We start from the raw sequence: 18937 nt of genomic DNA on the forward strand, positions 1-18937 counted from the left end.
ATTGTTCTTGCTGCGTCTGCATAATTGAATTAGTCTATAAATGAGTTGATATTGGTATTGTGTATGTGTGCGCTTTGTGTGTATGTATGTATGTATGTATACGTGTGTGTGTGAGCGAGGCATGCCCCGCCTTGGGGCATCTTGTTACTGTACACATTTGGCTTTGCCTTCGCCTGCCCCCAGTCGATATGCTCTTCAATGCCGGGCAATTCAATTCCCTTCAATTTCAATTACAATTTGCTGACGTACATAAATACAGTTAATGTGCCTGTGTGTGAAGTGTGTGTGTGTGTCTGTATAAACTAATGTTGGGCATGTCTATTGTTGCAGTGAGGCGGCTTAGTTGATTGCTAGTAACATTTAATTAACATTAAAATAAACTAAACATAGGAATTTTAGATATAAAATAAACTTTTATCTCAATCTCCATCTGCAACTCTTCTCGTCCATATCGCTTTACATTTACGAATTTAATATATATCTCTTTCTATTTTCCTTTAAATATATTTATATATATATATCTTCTCTATACATCTGACTCCGATCACTTTGTTTCCGTTTACGATTCCGATTTTTACAATATAAATACGCAATTTAAAAAATTGAAGTTTCAATGCAATGTTTGTTTCGTTTTTCATTTTGTTGTTGTTGTTAAGAATAGTACAAAATTAGGGGCATATATATAAGTATTTATCTTGAAGAGAAGATCGATCATTCCTCCCCGAGCATGTTTGAAACAGTTTAAAAATTAATTGAGGAGTATACGAAAATCTAATTAGAAGCATAAAAAGTTGTCTGTAACAGCTTTTTCTTTTCTTGAATTGCATTGAAATTGGCTTTACACAATAATTTCTGCTCCGTATTTATAAATACACATATCTGATGAGAATATTTAAGTATGTTATTTAGTTACATGTGATATACATACATACATAATAATACATATATATGTATACTATTATATGTGCTTGTTGTTGCTGCTATGTCTTTTCGTTTATAATAATGTTACCGCTGTTATTATTATTATCATCATGGTTATTGTTGTTGTTGTTCCATATCAATAGCAACAACAACTACATATTTACATCGCATTTGTTAGTTTTTTGTGTTTTCGAGTACATTTTACCATTTTTTTCTTTAACATTTTTTATATTTTTAAAGATTTTTTTTTGCATTTTATTTTTTTTTTCTTTGTTGTGTTTTTATTTTTATAAGTAGATAGTTTTTTGTGTTTTTCATTTGATTTACTATTCCATCTAGCATTATATTTAGGGCGTTTGAACCGGACAGCTAATTGCTACCTGAGCCCAGGTATAAAACCACAGGTAAATACAGGAATTTCATTTATAATTATAATACAACTCAATTAAAATTTGTTTAACATTTGCGGGCATTTAAAATGTTCTCATCTCGGTTATCTCAAAACAATTTACTACTAAATACAGTTCGATTTTTTTCGTATTTAACAGTTCTGTTTTTTCTTCGGTGGCCAGTTTTTCTTTTTGTTTGATTTTTGTTTGTTATTTTTGAACTGGCGAATTTTTGTTTTTCTCAGCGTATTTTCATTGTTTCAATATTTTCTTAAAACGATTTACTAAAAACTAAACACATTTTGTTAGTATATATATATATAATTGATTTTATGGGGGTTGCCTTTCTTTGCTGCTAATGTTGCTGCTGCTGCTGCTGTTCCTGCTGCTCCTGTTACTGATAACGATGATGCAATATCGATTGATCTCTGCGTTGAAGGGCACAAACTTCCATGCCAAATCTTTCGACGGTAGCGTTTCCTCAGTTAATGTTGACGACCTCCTGGTTCTCGCCATCGACGGCCATGTTTAGCTGTTGTGTCACATTGGACTTGGCCAAGCAAGAGCGCGCCACAGACTCGAACAACCTGCAAATAAAACACATTAAAGAAGGTTACATTAGCGATTAAATTGACAATAGTCTGCACTTACAATGTATTAAAAAATATTTCTTATATGCGAAATTGAATTACAAATAAAAAGTTACAAATAAACCAATAGGTAATACAAAAAATGAGTTGCGGTTAGGATGCATGCATGAAATGATTTGATGTTCATTATTATTACTGTAACAATATTACGACACTCTTCGTTCTCTAGGCTGCACACTGAATGCCATTCAATGACTCGAATCGAGTAAACACATTCAGACATTCACCAAAATATCTGAAAACGAAATGAACGACGAAATCATAAGTAATCAAGCATCTGCTTGGCTCCAGTGTGAGTGCACTATGGAGACGGTGCATTTGTGTGTGATACAAACTACACTAACTGAAGGCGACTTAAGGATTACACGGACATCAATTATTTGAGTGCCAAACTTACTTGGTAATCTCGGGTGCACAGTGCACGAAATCATGATCCCAGAACTTGTAAATCGGGTTCTTGATTAGCTCAATGAATGTAATGAGCAGTCCCCATGGATGTGGGCGATTTACAATCAAACGCTCGAGCAGAACACGTGTGATCTGCTCTTGAATTGCCTCAGAGTTGGCCTCGGCGAACAAATGCAACACGGCACAACTAAAGTAGTGCGTGTGACTGTTGGGATAGCGCAACTGATTGGCAATGGCGTTCAGGAATAGATAGCGACCCTCGGTGTCCAGATCAACGGCCAGATTCTGGAAGATGTCCATGTGTGCGCTGTGCGCAATGTTCGATGTGTTGGGCACAAAGTTCTTGTTCCTGTAGAAGGCGGAAAGTGAGTAAGTGGAGCAAATGTATATAAGCTGGGTGAGACTTACCTGATTAGGGCAATTGCCTGGGTGCCCACGTACATGACCAAGGCATTCATCAGCGTCATGTTGTAGCGTGTGCCTGGCTCACTGGTCACCTGCAGATGACCACGCAGTTCCGAGAGGAATGTGACGGGAGCGCGTGCCTTCAAATAAGAGTCCAGATCCTTTTTAAAGTTGGGCGGCTGAATGTTCATGATGTAGCTGCTGCACACCTTGGGCGCATTGCTGCTGTCCGAAAGCATATCAACTTTCAGATTGGGTGTGAAGGGATCGGGTAGACGCATGTTGCGTGGAAAGGCTGAGAGAATGATGTTACGCATCTGGACACAGTTAGGCGGTATGGTGTCGCAGAAGCCGAAGTGATAGTCGCAGAGGAACTCTGGGAAATCGTGCAGCAACACGAGCAGGACGCGCAGCGTGCCCTTGTAGAGCAACTGGACGGGTTTGCCCAGTTCGGTGTTGCGCAAGAATGGTGCGAGATATTTGAAGAGATCCTGCAACAGTTGGGCATACAGAGGCCAACCCTTCTGGCCGGGTATCTGCACCAAAATGCGGCCAAGGAAGACGCGGTGAGAGATGAGCTCCAGCCAGGCAAAGCAGAAGCCTGGCGCAACGCTCGGATTGAGCAGATGATATGTGTAGGCAAAGGCCGACACGATGCTGTGCATCAGCGACTCCAAGTTCACATCGGCGCTGCACAGTTCCATGAAGAGCATCATGAAGAAGCGATGGTAGCCAACCTGCTGGAAGCCGACCCCACGCATCTCATGATCCTTCAGCAGTGTACCGAGCACAATGCCCAGCACTTTGTTCAACAGATTGATCTTGGTTGTTGGGTTACCCGCTTCGCCGGAATGGCGCACGAGCATCGCAATCAAATGCACGAAAGCATCGATCCATTGGAATATCTTGTTCTTGGCCTGGTTGATGGGCAGACTGGGTTCCGCAAACATGCGGTACACCACATCTGTGCAAATGTGTGTTGCCTGACGGAAGAAACGTGTAATCAGATCATCCGTCTTCAAAATGCCATATGTGTTCATCTTCTGGACGAAGGCACCGAAATGGCGCGCATCGCGAGTTGTCTGCTGATTCTGCTGTGTGTAAAGGGCAACCCAATCCTTGAGCAGAAACTCGGTCTTCTCCTGTAGACCTGGCGGATCATCTGTGTCGCATGACTGTAAAAATAAAATTTGGTTAGCAATCTCTATATTTAACGAATTTCTTCAAACTTACCCTAACATGATGCATGCCGGAGTGAATGTAATGCGATGTGCCAGCGAGATAACGCTCACCAGGATTGAATGGTCCATAGTCGCTGGTGTTGAGATTGCCAGACCAGAGTGTCTCAATAGCATTCACAATGCACTCGGGATAGCGATGACGATGTTGTGTCAGCCGTCCAAGGAGCTCAACTGTAGCCATGAATTCATTGTCCGACACAATGTTGATGGCACGATCCTCCATAATCAAACGCTCGATCAGCGCAATGCCAAACGAGAAGGCAACATAGTTGTTGCCATTGTCCATGCAATCGCGCAGCATACCATCAAACTGATTGAGGTTGACAAAGTGGGATGTAATCAGGGCGCGAGCCGCCTCCACATTGTAGCGCACATCCTCGCGAATGTCAAAGAAGCACTTGGTCACCGCACGCTCAGTGTTCGGGGCGCCAAAGCTGTTGTGCAGCAGACTGAGAATGCGCAAGTGGATATCGCGGTACAGCTTCATTTGTTCCATGTGATCCTGAACATTAATCAGACCCTCAGTCAAGCCCTCAACGGCACGGGTCAAGAGATTAAAAGCAGATTCCTGATCGCGCAAGCGACGTGTGTTCATCAGTGCATTCAAAAGCATCGCAATCTTGCTGGCCTGCAGCTGCAGTGTGGGCACATTCATAGCAGCATTCATGAACGCTTCCATTTTGGAAGCGACCTCGGCATAGACCATGCTGCTCTCATCGTTGGCAAACACATTCGGTGGCTGCAAATCCTGCGGCTTCGGCACAAACAGTGCAATGTCACGATCGCTCATCTGCTGGAATCCGGGAATGCTGCGTGCAAACTCCGAGTAGACAGCATACAGAGTGGGCGGTGCTGGGCCCACCTTGAGACGCACTGGCTCCGGCAGACGCTCCTGCTGGTAGCTCAAGATCTGAGCGTCGACAAAGCGACTGCCCTCTTCGCGTGCAATCTTCCTCGTCTCAAAGTCGGTCGACAGTCGTCGATCGATCTCGAGGGCCGATTTCTCTGCCGATGTCTTCTGTATGAAGGCGCACACCAGCTCCACATTCTCGTTGGCCAACTGCACGGATGCAGCCTGAATGTCGGACATGCTGGACACACCAGTGAGTGCACTAATAAACGCCTTGTGCAGATTCTGACTGATGGCACGTGCGATTTCGTCTTTGCCCGTGATCATGGCCATGCCAGCGGCCAGATTGCGTACCATTTGATGGGCAGCGGTGCGCATGCGATTCTCGTCCGCATCCAGAGCGAAATCTTTACGTATAATCTGTTCTGTGGTAGCGCAGGCAATGCGTATGCTGCGATCAACGACGGGCTGCAACCAATCGGTAATTGTGCGTTCGATGGCATTAACCACGATGTGCTTGATGCCGGGATTGGCGTGAAGGAACGGAATGTTCGCTGGCAACACCAATTGCTGGGCAATCAGCTGGAAATTGGTCACGTTCACCTCGACGTAAGAGTAGCGTGGCTCTGGCGGTGGCAACACCACTTGGCTGGGATCCGTGGGCAGATTGGGTGACGACACAGATCCTGGTGCGTTCGAGTTGTTCATCATCATAGCCTGTGGATCCACCTCAGCTGATGGTGGTGGCGGTGGAGGTTGCTGCTGTTGCTGTTGTGGCGGCGGTTGTTGCTGCTGCTGTTGTTGTTGTGGCGGCGCCTCGACAGCCTTTGGCTTGGGTTGCGACATCTGTTGTTCGATGAGCAGCGCACGCGTTGGATCCTTCAGATAGATGACTGGCTTCAATTTGTCCAGCTCCAGATTGAGCGTTTTGCACAGCACTTCGATTTCGAACTTAAGGTTCAGTTTGAGATCCGGCTCCTGATGCAGTTCCCCCAGCACATACATAATACCCATGGTCCAGGGATTGGGCGATTTAAAAATGCGTGACTTGGCCGACGACTCAAGTATCTTGGCCACAAATGGCACCACAAACAACAGCTCCTGCTGTCCCTTGTGATAAGCCTCGGCGAGCAGGGACTTGAGATCCAAATCTATCTGCAGGATCGGACGATTGCGTCCGAGGGTCATCATGCCCAGCCAATGGCCAAGATTCTTGAGCAGACTGCGATCCGAGAAATTAATGACACCCTTGTCGGAACGCAACAACACCTTGATGTTACGCAGCGTTTCCTTCGTCACAAATCTGTTGATTTCGCTATTCTTTAGTGCATCAAGGAAATTGTAGTAGAGCGTGTGGAAGTTGAACTCCATGGAGGCTCGCTTCAGCACCAAATACTGCGCCAGCCAGGGCCAATACTCTTTGGTCATGATCTCCTTGATCTCCTCGCACTTTTGCGGTATATTCAGCTGGCTGAGGTTGTTGAATATGAACGCAGTTTTGTCCTGCACCGGCTCTGGTGGCACCGTCACCTTTTCCTCCTGGTTGGCAACCAGCAGCGTATCAATATTGGTGGCATTCGCAATGGACTTCATGCGTGTTGCATGAGAGACCACAACTGGTGGCTTTAGCACATTCGAAGCAGCTGGCATATTGCCTGAAATCAGAAATAATTTAGTTGCAATCGAATATAGCTGAAATTGAATTGTTGAATCTTACCGGGCATTGAATTAGCACGATACAATGGATCAGCTGCTCCCTGGCCAAGGGCTGATGGTATGGTATTGCTGAGGCCAATCAGTTTCTGCTGCGGTGGCTCCTGGCCATGCATGCCGTACTCCACATACTGAATCAGATGTTGCGGGAAGTCAGTAAAGTGCGGTATGGAGCGTATGTGCTCGCAGTACTTGTTGTAGGTGTGCAGTCGTGTCTTGAAGCGATCGAGTGCCGTCACACCAAAGTAATAGAGCTTGGAACCTTCGGGTTTGCGCAGAGCGTCGAGCACACAGCGCAACGAGAGTCCCAACGCCACGAATGTGGGCACCAAATTCCTATCGATGATGCCGCCAAAGAGCTGCGCTGTTATTTGCAACTCCTTCTCGGGATAGTGGGCAAAGAAGCGATACTCCTCAAAGAGATTGCGCAGCATGCAAAGGAAGACCTCCTGTTCGCGACGATTGCTCGACTCCTTGAAGCGCTGGAGAATGTCCAGCACCTCATCGATTGAGAGCGTGGGATTCGGCTGATGGTTGTAGATGCGTTGAAAGTATGAGTTCGCCTCATCCTCCACCTCCTTGGATACGGGCATCTGCAGATCAGCCATGCCTGAGCTGGGATTTGGCGTCGTTGGTGTTGGCTGTGGCCCCGTTGGCAACATACGTCCCAGATTACCCACATTTGGTGGCGGTGGTGCTGGGATCTGTATGGGAATGGGCGGATAGGGGTTGGCGCCGGGATTCATGAGTCGTGACGGAGATGCTGGAGTAGAAACCAAGTTGTCTGTAGCCGTATAATAAATGTAAATCCAAAGCATTAAAAACATGCACACACATACAACAAAAACAGAAGCAAAAGGCAACAATAGAAGAGAAACATGAGCAGAGATTAAACGTGAAGCATTCTTTAGATATTAATATGTAAGCGGCTTCTTTAAAAAAAATCGATTTAGTGAGCTATTTGAATGAAATTCATTCGCCATTAAAGTTGTTTAACTAAAATGAGGGATCCATTATAATTTGTTAGATGAATTGCAATTAGAATTTCTCTAATTAAGTAACAATTGTTACGAATTATGTGTTTTCAATCGGTTTTTAATTACGTAAAAGCGAATATTATAAATTTAATATTTGAAGAGAGCCAATTGAATCATTCCAAGGTCGGGTTTGAAGCCACCATAAAGTTTTCGTAGCTTGCAGTCGTGGTTTGTGTTACTATTTTACTAATTCTCAAATTATTTAAATTAACTGCCTAATTCCCAAGCTCATGTGGAAACCACCGACAACATTAAAACATTACTTTGTTCATACTTACTCAGCATGCCGCCAAAGTTGAATGCTCCATTTGGACCTCCAAGATTGAGGCCGGCCAGATTGTTGGACATGTTGGTCAACGGATCCATGCCGCCGGGTCCAAACATTTGCTGTGCATTCAGGTTGGCAGAGAATGGCTGCTGTGGCTGCGGCGGTGGTGGCACAGCGCCAGGCACAATGCCTCCACCCGGCAAATCCATGCCACGATGTCCCCGCATAATGTTTGGCGGAGGTGGCACTAAGCCTTGAGGTCCACCAGCCTGTTGCTGTTGTTGTTGCTGCTGCTGCTGCTGTTGTTGTTGCTGTTGTGCAGCACGCGCTTTGTTCGCCATGATAGCAACATTTGCCACCATCTGCATGATTATTTCAACCATTTCGGATTGCATGCAAGTGTTGATACACGCTTGCAGACAGCTGATCATTGTGGTTACGGTTTCGGGCAACAGTTGAGCTTGCTTGGGGGGAAGCTGATCTTCAGGTAGCTTGGCATTGGTCACCTGGGGACAGCGACGTTGCAACACCTTGATCATGGCTTGGATGAAGGGCTCGCCATGCTCACGTATCTTGTCGCTCAACCACTTCTCCAACTTCAAGTATTCGCGACGCGAGGCCAAACAGGCCAAATCAATGATGAACAGAAATGAGCGTGCATTAAGCAGTGACGACAGCGCCTTCAAATCCTGGGCCAGATCCAAGATGCGCGACAGTTTCACCTGATCGTATTCACTGCCACGCAAATACCACTCTGACATGGCGTTCATGATGCTGTTGCGCAACTGAAAGTTTGTTGAGCTCCAGGCACTGCCCAAAATCACATTCGAATTAGGATGATTGCCCAGGAACGTGGGTATCAACTGATTGAATAGATCCTGTCGCAATGGCGTGATTGGCGGATTAATGTGCAACAATGCCAGGAATAGCACATCGGGACAATTTTGCGCTGGAAATTTGAACAGTTCGTGCACTTGACTAAAGTATCCCTTGTCCGCTATGGAGAGCAGCACTTCAACCAAATGCAGTGATTTCCATGCGGCAATCTCCTTGTTATCCGCATCGGGTGGCGTCTTTAGCACATCCAACGTAGGCTGACTGAAGACGTAGTCGGCAAAGGAGAACAGATCGGGATTCTTCAGCATTGTCGTAATCAGCGACAGCTGACCCTCTGTGTTCGCCCAGTGGCGATAAATGCATTCCGGTTGAGGAAACAGATTCGATTGGGTGGCCAGCCTTAAGATGGTTAGCAGCAGGTCTAGGCCAATGCGATCCTTTAAGATAAATTCGGGATGATCGAACTCTGCAAGAAGCATTTGGAAAGACCGAAGGTTATTAATGGATATGAGAAGACAACATAAAATAAAACTGACGTATTACTTAAAAAAACTTGGTATTTATATTCTACATCTACCACACTCGATACTATAACAATTGCTTCTTGTATAGGTATAAAAAACAAAACATATATAATTTGAAGAAACAAACAACAAAACTTAAAACATTATAGATTGACAGTAATACAAACAAAATAGTGACATTGAGATCAAACTGATAACACCACGATTACTAGACACTTATCGTCAGTAACTTACCCATGCACACATCCTTCCAGTTGAGTTGTGGCACCAGCTCCTTGAGCGCTTGCACAAAGACATCCGGCTTCCATGTTTGTGTTGCATCTGTCGTCTCCTTCTTGTCCTTTTTGTCACTGGCCGAGCTGCCAGATTCGCTTCCGCCATCATTGTTGTTATTGTTGGAGTTCTGTTGGGTGGACTGGGAACCAGAGCCAGAGCCGCCGCCTCCTCCACCTTGCTGTTGTCCCTGTCCAGGCCAAAAGTTGGCTGGTGTCGGTAGATTTACATTGCAGTCGAGCAACGACGAGTGACGTCGGCACATGAGACCCACAATTTTGGCAACATCTTTGGGCTGCAACTCGCGAGAGGCACCGCCGCAACACAAATGATTTTTGCACTCTTCAACGCTCGATGTAAATTCATAACCGATTTCAAGGATTAAATTAATCCAAGATGTGTCCATAATATTATTTTTGCCCTGTGAAAACGCAAGTTATAAACTAAGACCTGAATGAAGAGATGGTGATCTGCAGCTCACCTGTTTTGAAAATATTATCTCGGATAAGTGGTCATAGATATCCTCAATGCCAACTTCATTCAGATTATCTGCATTGGAGCTGCTCCAACTGCTGCCGGTGTTCGCCGTATTCGTGTTCGGCGTCTCCTCCTCAGCATCAGTTTCGTTGGACTTGGAGCTCGACGAGGCCGTCGTCGACGTTGTTGTGCTGGTTGTGTGCGACGTTGTTGCACTGCGATACAAAAGCGGCGCTAAAACCAATGGCACCGCCTCACGTGGAAACTCCTCGCGCAGTTTGTCCAGAAACTGCGATTCCAACTGCGGTGAAACGTATTCGTTCAAACAGCACAGCAAATACTGCAGCAGGTCAAACGAGATCTCGTGCAATCCACTCGCTGCAGCCGCGTTGTGACCCAAATACGAATCGAGCAACTCGGGCAGCAGATGCCGTAGACTGTCCCGAGCACACTGACGAAGTTCCGGATGTGTGCTATGGGTGACCGCTAGCGCAAAGATACACTCGCAGAGTTTGTTTATGCCAGTGAGCTTGGCAACCTGTCCAATGAGCTCGGCAAGAGCAAGCGGCTTCAGACTCTTTAAAGGGAATAGTAAGTAAATAGTAATTTATAGATATGTCTTGGGACAGCAGGGGTACCAACCTTTTGTTTGGCAAAGTGATGATCGAAGGCTATGCAAATGTTGGTCACAAACGATGAACTCTGCAGTTGACGCTGCAAGTGGGCTCCAAGCAGCTTCGCCTGCAGCTGGGCAGCGACGTTTGGAGCCGAATCGTTCAAGTTGAGTACCGTGAACAGATAGCGGAGACAGCTGCGATCCGCTTCGAGGCCGTAATCTTGGATGAACTGCACAAAGAGAATGTGTGGGGAAGAGAAGGGGAGAAGTAGAGAGACGATTAATAGCGATTTCGATTACCTGAGCATTTTGTCGTGCCCGAGCAACAGAAGTGAGAGATCGATAACACATGAGCGATTACAGCAGGCGCGCACACAATTAACAGAATTAATTGATGCAATTATTTAATATCTTCTTTTTCTTCGATTTTCATTGCACACTTTGAAATTTTGACAAGACATAAAGAGAAATGTGTGGCGTTGCTAACTTAACAAAAACTCAGTAATTCTCTCTGTTCTCTGAACTAAATAAGTTTCTTCTTTTTTTTTTAATACTTACAACAACACAAAACACCTAACACGCAATTTGTGTGTGTGTGTGCCAAGTGTGAAGGTTCCAGCAAAAGGCGAAAACTATAACTCAACACAACCAAGTGTACGCAGAAGGGAGACAACAACAGCTGTGGTCGCGCAGCTGCTGCTCCACAACAAAAATGCAAAGTGAAGAAAAAAAAAAAAAAAACGAAAAGACGACATACAAAGTACTTCTTCATCGTTCGACTTGCGACATTTTCGAGGGGTGAAAGGAAGTCAATGAGAGGGATATATGCATAGACGCATATAGTATATAGCGAAATTACAATTGCAATTTTCGCAATAAGAAAAATGTAATATCCATGTCCTTACCGAACTCCAATTGTCTGCGAGGATGGATTTTGCAAACTTATTGCGCACCCAGAATATAAAGTAATGTAGACAAGTCCAGTCTCAATCAGTACACTGAACTTGATGAAGGGCTGGCGGCGGCAGCGCAGCGCAGCTGGCAGAAAAGTTTGTACTCTGGGTTTTTTTTTGCACACAATTTCACTACACTTTTTACATTAGGGCGCACGCATCGGCGACACGCATTGTTTGTAGTTACAAATAAAACTAGTTTTCTATATTATAATTAACTTGCAACTTAACAAAAAAGGCAAATTTTTGTACAAGAAACTCGCGCAACGCAGAGAAATTTTCTGCTTTTACACAAACTGTAATGGCGTCGGCAAAAATGCATGTGCGAGCGAAATGGCGCTATAGTCGAAGTCGCCGCTTTGCGATTAAGTTGGCAGCACTGGTCTGTTTAGGAACCTAACCGATATATGTGCGAAATTTGCCAACACTCGTAAAACAGTTTCATTGTCGCAGCGCTGCCATTGTGTTTTTGTTGTTGTTATTATTATTACTATTTGGTTATGTATTTTTTTAGTTGGTTGAAAACAAGGTTAAATGTGAAGCAACATACCTGCTTTATTTGTTCGCTGCTCTCATTAAAATTTCGTTTGTTCACGTGTTTGACCAAATTACGAATCTGCGTTAGCGGTGTCTTCAATTGGTTCTCTACGTTCATAATTCTACGTATCAAATTTGTTAGTTGTTGGTGTTCGTTGAGCTTTTCTTCTTTTTCTTTTTGTCTTGTCTGTTTGTTGTCGTTGTGTTTGGCACTTTTAGACGACTGAGCGTTTAATTGTGCTATTGGGTGGGTGGTGGTGTTGATAACGGCAAAATTCGTCGAAAATACTTTTCACACATATGCACATACATATATGTATATATGTGGCTCTGTGTGTATGTATTTACCAATACGACGAAATTCCAATTCGTCTTTGTATTGGTATTTTGACGTATTTATTGTTGCTTCTTCTTCAAAACGTTAAACGTACGATGGCTGCTTTCCTTTTTAATTTGCGGCGCAAATATTATTATATTTAGTATAAATGTTTTTGTTTTCGTTGCTTGCATATATTTCCTATTTCATGGCACTTGGCTGAGGCCCCATCAAAGGGGCCAACAGCAGCTCTACATTGCAAGCATCTATTTTGACAATGTGAACAACAACAACGAGCAGCGAATTGTACAAGTCATGGGCTGGCTAGCTAGCTGTTGCTGCTTCTGCTTTATTTATTTGGTTAACTTTTACCCAGTCCAAATCTTGCCAGCAGCACACACGTAATGGGAATGAATGAATCGCACGTACGCACACAGTCAGCAGCAACACACACGACGTACACACTGACACATGCACTGATGGCATAAAGAAATTTCTTGATTTGTTCACGCTGCACGCCTTTCCCACTGATTTCAATTAACGAAGTCACTGGGAATTTGGGATCTTCAGCACTAGGCTTACAATTTCGTTCGAAATTCGTTGTATTTAAACACTTAATTTTGATTAATTTAATCGCTATTCGATCGCTTTAATTTTGTTCGTCTCGCAGTACGAGATCAGCGTGACCGCAAATTCAATTTCAAAATATACTATTTTTTGCTGCGTTAAAGATACGAAATATACCACTTCCGCAAGTACTAGCTTGAAAACATATGAGCAGCGAGGATGGCAAGAGGGTAGAAAATGTATTATTTTTTTTTTCTTTAACATTTTTTAAAATATGATATAAAAATTAGAATAAGCGGTTGCACTGTTTAAAATTCAGAATTCTTGGTATCGTTCCTATTGGACTGATTGAATTGCTACGATAGGGTCAGTGTTGCGTAGTGTGACACCTGCTCGATCAGCTGTTTTAAAATTCTTAATTATTAACGACTTTTAATTATTTAAAGAAAAATAAGAGTAGCTGTGTTCAACAGATGTAATGGGATATTATATTTAACCATATTCTTTGGGATACATGCGCAATAGTGAACATAACATGTGTCCAATAAGCCATCATGCAGTCTGAACGTGTTTTCTTATTGGCGTGCGCAACACGCCAGTGTACATAACGAGCAAGTCTCTAAGCGAAGCAACGCAACATAAGCAGCAAGCAGTTAAAATCAATTAAAACAAGTTAAATGTGTACAGTGCGTAGATCAATTGCTAGTGCATTACAATTTAAACAAAATGTACTGCTATCAAAGGGCAACAACACATTCGCAACCCGCAATGCGGGCAGCAGGCTGAAGAATCGATTAAACCTATCACGTTATTTGAGCAGCATCAATAATATCGATACTGGTGGAGAAGAAGCCGTTACAGGCCACGCTCTTATCACGAGCCCAAAAACAGTGAGTGATTTCCAAGAGCTCTACGAAGCAACCAAAAAGAAATTTCAATGTAAGCCTTAATAGTTCAATTTAGGCACAGTAAAATGCACCACTATCCCTCTTTACATTTTCCTCTCTCTCTCTCTATTATTAGTTTGGGGTTAAATTGTTTGAACTTAGAAACTAAATGTTGCTCTTCTATTATTTGCAGCCAAGAAGCTGCCAGTCGATGTGCATCCAGATGCTGTCTTTGCGTGCAATGAACTCGACTTGAGCGAGGTGCAGGTCTATGGCTTCGACTATGATTACACGCTGGCCTGCTACAAGCCCATATTGGAGGATTTGCTCTACAATTTGGCGCGTGAAATGCTCGTGAAACGCTTTCGCTATCCCGATGACATCTTGGAACTGGAGTATGAGCCGAATTTTGCTGTGCGAGGTCTGCACTATGATGTAGAGAAGGGGCTGCTGGTCAAGCTCGACTCGTTTCTGCAGCTGCAGCTGGGGTCCGTTTACCGTGGACGCACCAAAGTTGATGCGGATGAGGTGCTGAAGCTCTATCACAATCGCCTGCTGCCCATAGCGTATGTGGAGGGACCCAATAGCTCTTATCGAGTTAGTTCTTGAACTCATCTAACTACTCCCACTTGTTTAATGCTTCCTTCTCTTTCTACTTACAGCACAATACAAACTCTAAAATGGTGCAGCTGGCGGATCTGTTTTCGGTGCCTGAGATGTGTCTGCTGTGTAATGTCATCGAATATTTCGAACGCAATCGCATCGATTATAATCCCGAAATAGTATTCCATGATACGAGAACCGCCATGGGCTCCTGTCATCCCATTATGCATGCCACCGTCATGAAGAATACTCAAAAATACATTGAACGCAATGCGAAGCTGGTGCAATACTTCCAAAAGCTGCAGGATGCGGGCAAGAATCTCTTTCTGGTGACCAACAGTCCCTTTTCATTTGTGTGAGTCTAGAGAAGATTGCTGTCTGTTAACTATATTAATGTCCTATTTTACTTTTGTTAATTAGCAATTGCGGCATGTCTTATTTGGTGGGTGCCAATTGGCGCGACTTCTTCGATGTGGTGATCGTGCAGGCGAGGAAGCCCAAGTTCTTTACTGACGAATCTCGGCCTATTCGGTTGTTCGACGAAAAGACCAAGTCACATCTCTGGGATCGTGTTTTCAAGCTGGAAAAGGGCAAAATCTATTACGAGGTGAGCTGCATGCAATGACAGCTGCTTTAACAACGGCAGTAAATAACTGTTTAGCAACTGTTTAAATCTACATAATAGTCTTTTAATGGTTTTTAAATAGTTAAAGTTTATTTACGAGACTGTTTACAGCCGTTAACACTAAGTGGTTAAGTATATATTGATTCGTTGCTAGTTTGTAAATGACAAACAAGTACTTAAAAATGTAAGAACTGTAAGAAATGTAAGTTACAACATTTTTCAGTTCAAATGCAGATTTTGGATTTTTAGGAATATTATAGAAGACAGGCTTCCCATCACTGTAATAGTAATTTCTAAGCCATACACTAATAGAAGAATTTCAATCAAGATACAAAGTATAAACTGTAATGTAGGCGATTCAAGAAATAATCTGATAAGAGTAAAAAAGCACTTGTTTTCTTCATGTATGTATCTACCTTATATAAAAGCTTGTTTCGTTGTTTTTATTGTATTAATTGATTCACTTGCTTATGCAAATGTTTTACAGGGTTCAGTGCGTCAGCTGCAGGAACTGAAAGGTTGGCGTGGTCACTCCGTGCTTTACTTTGGCGATCATCCCTACAGCGATCTGGCGGATGTAACACTTAAGCACAGCTGGCGAACAGGCGCCATCATCAGTGAGCTGGCAGTGAGTAAAATCCATTTACTACATAAATTAAGTGTACATAAATTAGCATATAAATATTTTTAGCACGAGATAGAGACGCTGAATCGCGTGGACTTTAAGACGAGCGCCAATTGGCTGCAGATGCTCACTCAGCTCATCGAGGACACGCAGGACGACGATAGCGAGGCGGCTCAAGTGTGTTTGCGTCAATGGATGGATGAGCGTGATCAATTGCGGTAAATTCCAAAGCAATTGCTACATAATCAAAGTGAACAATAGCATGTTAAACAACTTAATTTGCATTTGCAGCAACAAAACGAAGAACGTGTTCAACGAGCAATTCGGCAGCGTTTTTCGCACGTATCACAATCCCACGTATTTCTCTCGTCGTCTATTCCGGTTTGCTGACATTTACACGAGTGACATAACGAATTTGCACAAGTTCTCGACATCGCACACCTTCTATCCCCGCCGTGGCGTGATGCCCCACGAGTATGCATCGCATTTTATATAGATGGAGAGGTTGAGCATTGGAAGATAGCTCTCTGCTTTAGCATCTTGCCGGTTTTCAAGAAATAATATGTAGTTATTAGGTGAACAAAAGTGCCAGTGTTGTTTGTTGTGTTTTTGTTTTTTAGTTAGATTTGATGCTAGCGAATTTATAATATTGTTAGATCAAAATCATTGACAAATACCTAGCGAATTTATATATATACTGTTAATTACTGCTCAATAAAATCGTTGTAATAGTTGACAAAGATCTCACGCGTTTCCTTGGCCAAGAAAGCGAAGCTGCTTCTCATTGCCGGCAGCTGCTTAGCGTTTGCTTTGTGTTTTCCCCAAGCAATCAGGTCCAGTAAGTAGGTCGCATTGCTGATGTACAGCAAAGAGTTGCTGCCTCTTTGTGCTGCAATGCCAGCGAGCTCGAACTCAATTATCTTGCTCAACTCGGCATAATCGTAGTCTGCGAAAGTTGCACCCGCTAAAAGTAAAAACTAGCTTAGTTTTAGAATGATATTATATATAATATTCAGTTACCATCCTTGGCTGCAAAGCATCCTCCAATTAGTTCCTTAGCTAGACTGAGTTTGAGGCTGTTGAATTCCAGCAGCCAAGTGTTGAGTGCAGCAAAAGCCTCGTAGAGCTTGCGACGGTCTCGTGGCTCATCACAGCGTTCCAGCAGCTGTAGGAATTGATCATACCAGGTAAGCTGCTGTGTCTGGTCACAAGCTGTGCAACAGATGCTTAATATTTCGTCTGATTGCTGCCACCAATTAAGATTTACTTTGGGCACAAAGCTCTGTTTGCACAGCTCACAGCGATAGCGATGGAAATTAAGCTGTAAGGACAGAATTCGCTATTAGTGGGAGTAACTAAATCAAAGCATTGCCTACTTACATAATCCGCATCAGCTTCTGGACGCACACACTTGGAGCAGTCACAGCGAAACTTATAGATCTCCAGCAGTTGCTGCTGACGCTGCTCACTCAGCGAATGCTTATAATCCAAGCTATAGCAATTGAAGATTTCCTCGCCAGCCGCAATATGAAAGGCAGCGTAATTGTTCACCATGCAACCATCGAAAGTGGTGCGCAGCGAAGGATTGCAGGCATGATTGCAAAGACTCAAAAGCGGCAAATTGATGGCAGTGATGAGCTCGCGATTAGAAAATTTGTGCAGATAACCTCGTTTCAAGTGATAAGGACGCTGCCACATGGCTGGCTGCAGCAGTGGAAATTCATTGGAGGGCAGCGCGTGAATTACCAAAGCATTGCCCACATGACCATTGACAAGCAGCTGGCCGGCATTACGTAGAATGAGTGCTGCAATCACCAGATGCCAATCAGTGTGGTTAGCCATCTTTAAGTCCTCATAGAAGCTTGTACAGCTAAAGAGATAGACTTGCAGCAGATTGGCGCAGAGTGCGTGATAGACCAACTCCTCTTGGGGTGCTTTATGTAGCTGCGTGATCATGCGTAGACTCTGCAGCGATGGGGAATCCTCCGTCGCAGCTGGGTAGACCAATGCTTGCCACAGTTCCTTAGCATTGTGAGAATTCTCAGTTGGGAGTTGCTTTATCCACTCAGGAAGATGTTTGAGCAGCAATCGCAATGCCAAATGGGATACACCGATCATGCCGAGCAGATTTCTGCGATACGCACCACACTCGTAGATATGTATGTTGGCATGCAGTTGGCGACAGTTCCTCGAGCAGTAGACAACGCGCTGATGACACGCTGGACATGGAATAGGAGCGCACAGCAAGCTGGCGGCACATTGCTGGCAAATTAAACGCTGCTCGATAGGCACAAAGCATTGTGCTTGTTCTGTGAATATTAGCTCGTCCTTCTTAAGCGCTGTGGTAGCTATCATGTGGCGTCCTTTGGCAGGAGTGGACAAACTACAAGCAAGAAGAGAATTGTAAGTTGAAGTCATAGAAAGTGAACTTAGAACTACATTTTGTGGTTTACTCGGTGGACTGCTGGGATCGCAGGCAACTGCTCGTTGTTTGGATTTGCTTCCAGAATTTCCAGCTGCTGCTTCAGTTGCTCCAATTGCTTTGCATAGCCGTCGTTTAGCGGCAATTTCTTCAGGATTGAGAGGTGCTCCGCCAGCTGTTGCACATTGCCCAGCTGCCAAGCACAGTGTGCTTGTCGCATCACCAGCTTGTGCTGCAATCGATGCGGATAGCCAAACTCCAAGGCACAAGCGCAGTCGTCATATGCCTGCTGAAAGTAGCCGAAATCTTGGAGCGCCATTCCCCGATTGGCGAAACCCAAAGCCAGCTCATCCAAAGCATCTTCCGCTTCTAGAATGGCTTGTGTGTAAATGCGGCAGGCAGCCAACAAACATTCCTTAGCTTCCGCAGCGTTTTTGTCACATTTTGATTTATACACGCGGTTTCCTTCTTCCCTCAGGGAACGTGAAGTTTGCGCGCAACTTTCTTTATTCGCCGGCTGCTCCAAGTTGTCCAGCAATTGTATTGTCAGCGCATTGAAATGTCTCTGCTTGTCTTTGGGCAGCGTATGCAGTGATTTAATTGTCTCGAATTCATTTTCATAGGTTGTTAGTTGAATTAATTCACTCTGTCGCGAAAAGGCTTCAGCTAAACCAAACATTGTGTTGGCGGTTGTTTAATCAACTAGTAATCGATTAATCAGCCGGCTGTTGTGAGTACCGGCTGAGTCAGCTGTTGTGAACAGTGCTGCACATCGTAACACCATGATGACAGT

The 18937-nt window shown here is 44.0% G+C and overlaps 3 protein-coding genes across 10 annotated transcripts; 1 reads left to right on the top strand and 2 right to left on the bottom strand.

The window, feature by feature from the left end:
- Window positions 1-351: 351 nt before the first annotated feature.
- Window positions 352-13082, bottom strand: LOC117571394 (CCR4-NOT transcription complex subunit 1). Of its 6 annotated transcripts, none has more exons than XR_004572447.2 (11): window positions 12113-13082; window positions 10636-10839; window positions 9998-10570; window positions 9478-9937; window positions 7893-9185; window positions 6582-7340; window positions 4007-6519; window positions 2777-3948; window positions 2358-2717; window positions 1962-2195; window positions 352-1897 (listed from the first exon to the last, which is right to left on the bottom strand). XR_004572447.2 is itself a non-coding variant. In XM_034253514.2 (10 exons), exons 1-10 carry the CDS (start codon window positions 12215-12217, stop codon window positions 1792-1794), a joined length of 7545 nt encoding a protein of 2514 aa, XP_034109405.1. In that variant the 5' UTR covers window positions 12218-13081; the 3' UTR covers window positions 352-1791. The 6 variants fall into 6 exon arrangements, 4 of the variants coding, with proteins under 4 accessions (XP_034109405.1, XP_034109404.1, XP_034109406.1 ...); XR_004572446.2 differs by having other exon boundaries at window positions 6582-7361; XM_034253514.2 differs by lacking the exon at window positions 1962-2195 and having other exon boundaries at window positions 12113-13081.
- Window positions 13083-13520: 438 nt separating this feature from the next.
- On the top strand, window positions 13521-16218 carry LOC117567292 (5'-nucleotidase domain-containing protein 3). 2 transcript variants are annotated; one of them, XM_034247163.2, is made up of 7 exons: window positions 13521-13921; window positions 14063-14466; window positions 14532-14827; window positions 14893-15079; window positions 15585-15725; window positions 15789-15940; window positions 16014-16218. In XM_034247163.2, exons 1-7 carry the CDS (start codon window positions 13660-13662, stop codon window positions 16216-16218), a joined length of 1647 nt encoding a protein of 548 aa, XP_034103054.1. In that variant the 5' UTR covers window positions 13521-13659. The 2 variants fall into 2 exon arrangements, with proteins under 2 accessions (XP_034103054.1, XP_034103056.1); XM_034247165.2 differs by having other exon boundaries at window positions 13730-13872.
- Window positions 16219-16426: 208 nt separating this feature from the next.
- On the bottom strand, window positions 16427-18935 carry LOC117567290 (SET and MYND domain-containing protein 4). Of its 2 annotated transcripts, none has more exons than XM_034247161.2 (4): window positions 18162-18935; window positions 17103-18105; window positions 16743-17043; window positions 16427-16686 (listed from the first exon to the last, which is right to left on the bottom strand). In XM_034247161.2, the coding sequence occupies exons 1-4, from the start codon at window positions 18821-18823 to the stop codon at window positions 16427-16429; spliced, it is 2226 nt and encodes a 741-aa protein (XP_034103052.1). In that variant the 5' UTR covers window positions 18824-18935. The 2 variants fall into 2 exon arrangements, with proteins under 2 accessions (XP_034103052.1, XP_051860829.1); XM_052004869.1 differs by having other exon boundaries at window positions 18176-18285.
- Window positions 18936-18937: the final 2 nt, after the last annotated feature.

The sequence above is a fragment of the Drosophila albomicans genome, chromosome 3 (genome assembly GCF_009650485.2).
Source record: "Drosophila albomicans strain 15112-1751.03 chromosome 3, ASM965048v2, whole genome shotgun sequence".
Lineage (NCBI taxonomy): Eukaryota > Metazoa > Arthropoda > Insecta > Diptera > Drosophilidae > Drosophila > Drosophila albomicans.

Coding starts and splice junctions, on each gene's coding strand:
- LOC117567292 (XM_034247163.2), top strand. CDS start 13,660: ATGTGTACAGTGCGTAGATCAATTGCTAGTGCATTACAATTTAAACAA. Junction 15,080..15,584: donor AGGGCAAAATCTATTACGAG/GTGAGCTGCATG, acceptor AATGTTTTACAG/GGTTCAGTGCGTCAGCTGCA. Junction 15,941..16,013: donor GATGAGCGTGATCAATTGCG/GTAAATTCCAAA, acceptor TTGCATTTGCAG/CAACAAAACGAAGAACGTGT.
- LOC117571394 (XM_034253513.2), bottom strand. CDS start 12,217: ATGAACGTAGAGAACCAATTGAAGACACCGCTAACGCAGATTCGTAAT. Junction 10,840..12,112: donor GCAGCGAACAAATAAAGCAG/GTATGTTGCTTC, acceptor CTCTTTGTGCAG/TTCATCCAAGATTACGGCCT. Junction 10,571..10,635: donor ATCACTTTGCCAAACAAAAG/GTTGGTACCCCT, acceptor TTCCCTTTAAAG/AGTCTGAAGCCGCTTGCTCT.
- LOC117567290 (XM_034247161.2), bottom strand. CDS start 18,823: ATGTTTGGTTTAGCTGAAGCCTTTTCGCGACAGAGTGAATTAATTCAA. Junction 18,106..18,161: donor CACCGAGTAAACCACAAAAT/GTAGTTCTAAGT, acceptor TCTTGCTTGTAG/TTTGTCCACTCCTGCCAAAG. Junction 17,044..17,102: donor CAGAAGCTGATGCGGATTAT/GTAAGTAGGCAA, acceptor CTGTCCTTACAG/CTTAATTTCCATCGCTATCG.